This window comes from Arvicola amphibius, chromosome X (genome assembly GCF_903992535.2).
Source record: "Arvicola amphibius chromosome X, mArvAmp1.2, whole genome shotgun sequence".
NCBI lineage: Eukaryota > Metazoa > Chordata > Mammalia > Rodentia > Cricetidae > Arvicola > Arvicola amphibius.
Genome location: NC_052065.1, coordinates 97679160 through 97687915, shown reverse-complemented (window position 1 = coordinate 97687915; position 8756 = coordinate 97679160). Strand labels below are relative to the sequence as shown.

Below are 8756 nucleotides of genomic sequence, written 5' to 3'. Positions count from 1 at the left end.
CATGAAGATTTTTAAGTGTATTAATTCAGGATGATGCTATAATTATATTGGGCTAACACTGTGCAAGAAGAGAAGGTTGTAGTCAGTTTGGATGCTCACCTTCCTAGACCTGGATGGAGGGGGGAGGACCTTGGACCTCCCACAGGGCAGGGAACCCTGACTGCTCTTTGGACTGGAGAGGGAGGGGGAGGGAGAAGGGGGAGGGGAAGGAAAATGGGAGGAGGGGAGGAGGTGAAAATTTGTAGTAATAATAATAATAATAATAATAAATAAAATGAAAAAAGACGAGAAGGTTGTGTGTAGGTAGGAGAGTGAGAAATGGTAACTTTCTTATTGAGTCATCGTGTATCCTTGTGAAAATCATTTGACTGTCTGACCCTCAGTGTGCTTATTTGGAATTGGAGAGCTAATACTTACAAACCCGAGAAGATTTCTGAGCACAGCACATGAATTGATAGGTTGAGAAAGGGTATTGATGATGATGCCAGTAGCTGTTTACTAGATTTCTCTTTCTCCCCATCTGGTCTCGGCAAGAAGTCTACAACGGAGCACTGATGGTGCTTTTCATATTCTTACAAACGCCAACATAACACGCAGAAGCATTACCTCATTGTGGCAAAGGATACCTGCCTTCTAAAAGCAATTACTCAAACCAGTTCTACTCCTTCCCCTGTTGGCCTCCAATCCCTCAGCACATCTTTCTTTCATTTTCCCAACTCTCAGGCAGAAAGCCTCATCCTCAGGGGACCAGATCATGGTACTTTCTTTGCAAACCTTAACATTCCAAAGTAAGCACCTGCAATTTATGGTCTCGGCTCCCTTCCTGCACAAAACACATATGTTTCAAGAAGGGAATTGTGATGGAGTGGAAAGAGAGCATAATACTGGGGAACAAATCACTAGACCCTAGCTTGTTCTGTGTACCCCTCTAGCTTTTCCCTCTTGGGTAAAGAACTTCCTCCACACATTCACATCTGTAAAATGATAGGCGAGGTCAGGTTAGTACTGCGTGGTGGTCTCCAACCTCTGGATTAGTCATCTTCAGCTCCAGTTTCTGGTTCCGGTGTGTCTGGTTACTAACTGTGACTGAAAAAAAATCACTTCCTGCTTTGCTGAGCCAAACTCACCCACATGTAAAGCAAGAAGGCTGAATTAGGTGATTCATTAAAGTCTCTGCCAGTCTGGGAATTGGATGTTTTTTTTTTAAAAAAAAAAAGTTCATTAAGCAAACATGAATTGTACAGAATGCCTTGTCCAAGCGGTATCTGATGATGCTTACAAATCACATACAGCTAGATCCTGACACCCTAGATACAGGTGAGGTTTGTTCCTGTTGATCTCCCAAAGTGACATTATCGTGGCTTTATACAGCTAGTCCCTATACTCCCTGTGTTTTGCCCTCGCCCTTTCCAATATCACCACAACTTAAAATTCTAAGAAGTGGGGGTGAGCCAGAGAGGAGTTTCTGAAACATTCCACCATCTGCCTGCTAGAGACATTTACAGCGCTTTCATCAAGCTACAGTGTGGTCTCTAGCTGCATTAGTGGAGAAACTAGCCAGAAAGCAATGGCAGGTTAATGGGTTGGAAAGGAAGTGGTTGATTTTTGACAGAGGAGGGTCTGGGAAAGCCATTTGTGAGCTGGGCTGAGGCTACTTGCTCTGGAAAGCCAGTATCCTGAAACTGAGCTTACTTGTTCCAAAGGGAATCTTGAAAGTCCCATGTATGTTCCTTCCCCGGAGAAAGCCTGATCTTGATATGTTTCTGGGAGATGAGAAGCTTTATTAACTGCACCCAGCATAGGATGTGGATGATTTTCTTGGTAGTTAATCTAGGCATAAGTGCTGCTGGTTGGCAGGTTGCTGCTCAGTTCTTGTGTGGGATGTGACCCAGTAATAGTTATACAATACAAAACTAGGCAACTTTTATTTTATCTTACCAGTTTAGCTTTGCTATTTCTGTGAAGAGCATACACATTGTTGGACACTCTAAGTCAAAATGGAACATCTTTCACTGCCTCCTTCCCTCTAAAATAGGGGCAGGCGCATGACTTTTGTTCCTCTTTATTTTCTGAAGAACTGTGTCAAAAACTCATCTAACTAGAATCCCCAGGGAGTCTTGCGACAGACTTACTTTTATACTCTCTTCTCATGATTGGTTCCATATTGTGTGACAAGAGTTATATGCTGACTGATCAGGCTCCATTCACATTACCACAGAAGTCACTAATTCAGTTCTGTGACTCTTCCGCTGCAGCCTAGCGACCGCAGAACTCTGAACTAGGCAGAAGGAAAGGCTGATGGAAAGCAGTATCCCACAAAGACCCAAATGACACTTGAGAGAACGATCTCCTTCAGAAGCAAGAGCCACATGGCACACCTGTGAGTCCCAGGACCTGCCAACCTGATGAAAACAGGCCAGTGGAGCCTACATCGTGACTTGTTGCTTTTGCTGCTGTGAACCATCTCATCTTCCCATCCTTTCGGAGAAGCCTGAGACAATGAGGAGCAGCCTCACCCTGGTAGGCACCTTCTGGGCCTTCCTGTCCCTAGTTACTGCTGTGGCAAGTTCTACCAGTTACTTCCTTCCTTATTGGCTGTTTGGATCACAGCTAGGGAAGCCAGTCTCTTTCAGCACATTCAGGAGATGCAACTATCCCGTGCGAGGAGATGGGCACAATCTGATCATGGTGGAAGAATGTGGGCGCTATGCCAGCTTCACTGCCATACCAAGCCTGGCATGGCAGATGTGTACAGTGGTGACAGGTGCCGGCTGTGCGCTGCTACTCCTGGTGGCACTGGCTGCTGTCTTAGGATGCTGCATGGAGGAACTCATCTCTAGAATGATGGGGCGTTGCATGGGAGCTGCACAGTTTGTAGGAGGTAAGACTATCTCAGGGATGGAGTAGGTTGTGGAGATTTGGGGTGATGGAAGTGGGGAAAATGTCAGTATGGGGAAATATACTCTCACCTCGTCTACACTTTTTTTTTTTATTAAAAATTTCCACCTCCTCCCCGCCTCCCATTTACCCTCCTCCCCCTCCACTCCCCTCGTCTCCTATCCAGAGAGCAGTAAGGGTTCCCTGCCCTGTGGGAAGTCCAAGTTCCTCCCCCTCCATCCAGGTCCAGGAAGGTGAGCATCCAAACAGGCCAGCTCCCCCCCCCCAAAAAAAAACCAGTATGCGTAGTAGCATCCAAATCTAGTGTCATTGTCCTTGGTTTCTCAGCAGCCCTCATTGTCCGCCATGTTCAAGGAGTCCGGTTTTATCCCATGCTTTTTCAGTCCCAGTCCAGCTGGGCTTGGTAAGCTCTGACTAGATCAGCCCCACTATCCCAGTGGATGGGGGAACCCCTCGCAGTCCAGACTTCCTTGCCCATGGTTTCCCTCCTTCTGCTCCTCATTTGGACCTTGGGGGCTCAGTGCGGTGCACCAATGTGTGGCTCTGTCTCTATCTCCATCCGTCGCCAGATGAAGGTTCCCTCACGGTCCTGACTTTCTTTCTCATGTTCTTCCTCCTTTTGCTCCTCGTCAGGACCTTGGGAGCTCAGTCCGGTGCACCAATGTGGGGCTCTGTCTCTATCTCCATCCATTGCCAGGTGAAGGTTCTATGGTGATATGCAAAATATTCATTAGTATGGCTATAGGATCTGGCCTTTTCCGGCTCCAGCGTGAAGAGGAGGATGGGGAGAGCTTGGGGGAATGGGATGCTTGGGATATAGGAAGGGTGGATATGGGAGCAGGGAAGCATACATCCTAATTAAGGGAGCCATTTTAGGATTATTAAGAGACTTGACTCTAGAGGGGTTCCCAGGTATCCAGGGAGATGCCCCCAGCTAGTTCCGTGGGCAGCTGAGGAGAGGGAGCCGGAAAAGGCCAGAACCTCCTCTACTCTTAATCTGAAGCTATGAATGAGATTTCCTTGAAATTCATTGAGAATTCACAGAAAATTAAGGTAGTAGACAGAGTTGCTATAAATAGCTTTGTCTCCTTTTTCTCACTTACAGGGTGTCCACTTAATAATATTGTCTAAAATAGACATCAAGGTATAAGAGAAAAGAACAGTGATCAATAGAGGTAGGGCAGTTGAGATTGAATAATGGGCACCAAAATACAGTTGCATAGGAAGAATTCATTCTGTGTCTATAGGTAAGTATGGAGACAGTAGTCAACAGTACTTTATTATATATCTTCTAAATCTATAAACTAGAATGAGAAGAGCCTTAGTGCTTCTAGACATGTGTCAATTAAAAATAAACTAATACCAAACAGAAAATATATTTCATTACATAATTCACAGTTTAGTACACAGTTAAAGTCTATACCATAGAACACTTCTGAATGTAATAAAATTTTGAAGAATTTTATCCATTCTGACTTCCAATAACAGCATAATAGTCCAGTATAATATCCGTGCTCCTTAATAAAGGTGATCTCTATGAACTTTTTTTGGTAATTGCTTTAGAGGACAATGATCAGATAGACATATACACACTTGCTAAATATCAATTATACTCACCAAAAAATACCTCTATTGGTAGTAAATGCTATTTATTTTCTAGACAGTCATAAATACTTTTTGGTCTACATCCAAGGTTAGCACCATTTGGTAGCCATTAAATAAATTTACCCAGATTTCTTGTGGCCTTGACATACCCTATTTTGTTCTTTGCCTTATTCAGGCTTCCCTTAATTTTATTTTAGTGCAGTCATCCTAGGATGCAGGTAGCTGGATAGTGGTCTAAAAAAATTTCAAAGCTTGAAGATTGCAAGAAGTTGACGAGATTAGCTTAATTTGAACCAAGAATAAAAACTCAATTTAGATAGGCAAATGTATGTAATATTTGTACTATTTTGTATGTTTCCACAAGGCACTGGAAAAACTACTGTAGAACAACAAATTTTGGAGTTTTCATCCACTCCATTAACACCATCTTTTCTACTAGTATCACAGTGTGGTAAGAAAGGTCAGGATGCTTGGATTCCATTTGTTTGTGACATGGACCTGTGCCTACCTATGCAAATGATATGAATTTTTTTCTATTTCACTTCCATTGAATATATCCCCTGGAAATATGATTCATATATGCATTTCGTTCTTCTCTCCAATGACAGGCTGCATTTAGGTGGTCTTGGAGTAAGATGGTCATGAATTTAGGCAAATATTCTCAATGGAGCAGTGATGGGAGAGACTTGGTTCTGTATTTTCTTTTCCACAGAGGGTATTTAGCTTTGTCTGGAGAAATTTTGGTTAGTAAAACTCAGGAAAAAAGTGCCCCTGAGAAGCCCTTGGCTTTCTAGTTCCTCCTTTATTCAGATTCACTATAAATCTTTCACATATGTGTTATCATTCTATTTGCTCATATGTCTCAATTTTTCTAATTTTTTGCAGCTAAAAGGTTTTCTAGAGAAAGAAAGAATTAGATTACTGCTGAATGCCATGGTACCAGACATGTTGCTAATATTGCTAATATTGCTAGAAACCAGCTGCTTGATTTCTCTTGGAGAGTTCCATGAGTATCACAAATCAGCCTCTGACTAACTTTTCACCTACGTTTGTGGGCATGCTAAAGTTAACCCAACATTTCCTTGAATATATTTCCTCAGCAAGTGAAAGTTGACTGATAAGAGAGGGTGATTGCTGTCTTCTGGGATAATGTGAACATGTGAGACTTGGGTTAGTTCCCATCTGTTCATTCTTTTATAGACATTTTGCTTGTTTGTTTTTGTTTTTCAAGACAGCGTTTCTCTGTGTAATAGCCCTGGCTGTCCTGAAACTCACGCTGTAGACCAGGCTGGCCTTCAACTCACAGAGACACACCTCTCGAGTGCTGGGATTACAGGCTTAAACCACCATTGCCTGGCTCTTTTCTAGACTTTTATTATGCCTATTATGCCCCGAGTAACCATCTCTTCTGACAGGAGAGTGACAGTTTAGCTCCAATTGCATCTCTGAGAGCACCAAGCTGAAAGTTAGGAGGCTGCAAGTGGCAGAAACCAGGAGGACTGTAGCAACAGCCTCTGCACAACTGCGTTATTAGCTCCTTGTCCTCTACGCTTGCTTCCTCTTTGGAGCCCAACTGAGGCTTTTATAACATTCAGGCTTCTCTATATAATGCCCCTCCATTGATCTCATCTACAAGATCTAGAAACTTGAAGAAAAATTTTGAGGTGAAGTGTGGAATGATAATGGGGACTTTGACATTCCTCAAGATGTCTGGAATAAACTTTGGCTTGGAGACAGGTACCATTTGGTACTCAGATGACTCTGTCACCCTATATTCCTTAAGGTTCTTGTTCATGGGAATATACTTGCCGTGTTTACATCTAGTTGAGTATTTTTTTTTTTTTTGGTTTTTCGAGACAGGGTTTCCCTGTAGTTTCTAGACCCTGTCCTGGAACTAGCTCTTGTAGACCAGGCTGGCCTCGAACTCAGAGATCCGCCTGCCTCTGCCTCCCGAGTGCTGGGATTAAAGGCGTGCACCACCACCGCCCGGCTAGTTGAGTATCTTTAAAACCACGAATAAAGTGGCATCTACAACAGCCTTAGAAAGGTCAAATGGTAGGCTAGATAAAATTTAAAAAAAAATCTGCACAGCTAAAAAATCCTGTCACTGGAGTGATTAGAAATCTTATAGAATGGGAGAAAATTCTTTGCCAGTTATGCTTCAGACAAGGAGTTAATATCTAGACTATATGAAGAATTAAAAAAGCAACACATACATGCTCACCAATAAACTGTCAACCAATAAATAGCCTAATGAAATGACAAGGCAGTTCTCAAAAGAAGAAATACAACTGGTCAATGAATATTTTAAAGTGGTCCACATTCTTAGCCATTAGGAAATGCAAGTGAAATTGATTTGTGAGCCCATCTCTCCCTGGTGATAAAGGTTATCATCAAGGAAACACATAACAACAAATGTTGATGAAGACGTGGGGAAAGATGTCTTATCCATGGCTCATAGGAATTCACACTGCAGAGACCACTCTGGAAATAAGCTTAGAATTTTCTCGAAAAATTAATAATAAGAAATACCATAGGATCTAGCTATACTACTATTGAGTATACAAGTACAGGACTGTATTTCTACCACAGAGACATATATATATATATATATATATATATATATATATATATATATATATCCTTGTTTGTTCCTGGTCTTCCTGATATTGAGAAAACAAAATCAACTTAGCTTCTTATCAACATATGAATTCTTAATGAAAATATGGGTATATAAACACAAAAATTTATTTCACGGTGAAGAAAAATGAAACAATGAAAATTCCCGAAAATAGACAGATCTTGAATTTATATAAAGCAAGAGAGCCCAAATTCAGAAGGCAAATGCCGTATAAGCTCTCATATGCAGATCCTAAATTTTAATGCATATTTATATGCATATGTGCATGCACACATATCACACACACATGTACGAGTGTGAGTGTGGATGCAGACAATGAAATGTGCAAGAAGATGACAAGAAGGGAAGGAGTAAAAAAGAGGTGCAAAAGAGGCAACTGAATGAGTGTGCCAGGTAAGTGAACAGAGCATTGGAGGTGGAAGGATACAAGGCTAGGAGTCGGTGGTGAAGAATAGTCTACAAAGATCAACACCAATTGTATATGACGACGGCAGAATGAAATGGAATATGTTGTATGCTAGTTTAAGGAAAAAGGAGCCAGGATGTGTTATCAGGATTCTCCCCAGACAGTGCAATGATATTGCAATAGACTGCTAGACTTGTGCTGTTTCCCTGTCTGTAACCAGCCAGATAACAGCCAGCCAGGCCTCCTTTGCTGACTCTGGTGACGGTTAAATTGTATCCCATGTGAAGGGATAGGGAAGAGTGTTTTGGATCACCAGAGTTTCTAGGATTCACTTGGCATTTGACCACTCCTATGTCTCTTCAAATGTCTTGGGTCAGACACTAAGAGAGAGGCTTCCTCAGTGGCAGGAGGCCAACCATAAGCAGCAATTAGAGCTCCGTGGCTAGCAGACAGATAAAAAATAAATAAATATAAACAAATAAATAAATAAGAAAAAAAGACATGTAAGCGTTTGATCTGTGCTTCTCGTGCACCTAGGGGAAATTGATTTTGTTTCCCTGAGACTGCCTTGCTTCTCGGCAGCTATTGCATTAACCGAAATCCATCAGGGGAGGAGCCAATTTGGTTCAGGTCTGGATTATCTCTGCCAGACCCCAAACCACTGAAGAGATGGAGGATCCATTAAGAAATCCCTCCTCTCCCTGCCTGACTCTTGTTCCCTGCTCTGGCAGCTGCCCACAGAGATGAGTGGTGGGAAGTGGGGGAGACAGGAAGAAATAAAGAGCTGCTGGCCTGACTCATACTCAGCAAGGTGACCTGATGGGGCCCTTGGGTCCCATTTGCTCCACCTGCAGCTGATCCAGCTGGCCAAGCTAGGGTCCAGAGAGTCTTCCACTGGGACCTCTGTGCCCTATTCCAAACCGTGAAGGAAACATCTGGTCAGAAGATTATTTCAACACTGGGGATGCTGAGGTTTCCAACTAGCTTGCCCTCGGTCCCCAAGAAAACGATCATTATTCACATTCCCCGGTGTATACATATGTAAGATATTCATGAATTATCCTTTCTCTTCAGTTAGAACTAAACAAAGAGAGAATAGGTGAGAAGTAAATATAAGGAACTTCTTGGCAGGGAAAAAAAGTGTAAGATGTTGGATCAGGTTACTCAAAGTAAGCCAAGAATCTTTCTAGAACAGAAAATGTATTG

The 8756-nt window shown here is 42.4% G+C and overlaps 1 protein-coding gene across 1 annotated transcript in view; it reads left to right on the top strand.

The window, feature by feature from the left end:
• The first annotated feature begins 2231 nt into the window (after positions 1-2231).
• The window catches only part of Lhfpl1 (LHFPL tetraspan subfamily member 1), a 44449-nt gene continuing 37924 nt past the window's right edge, over positions 2232-8756 (top strand). Inside the window, exon 1 of the mRNA XM_038317384.1 lies at positions 2232-2881. Within this exon, the coding sequence (XP_038173312.1) occupies positions 2500-2881 (382 nt within the window). The 5' untranslated portion in view covers positions 2232-2499. The remainder of the gene's footprint in view (positions 2882-8756) is intronic.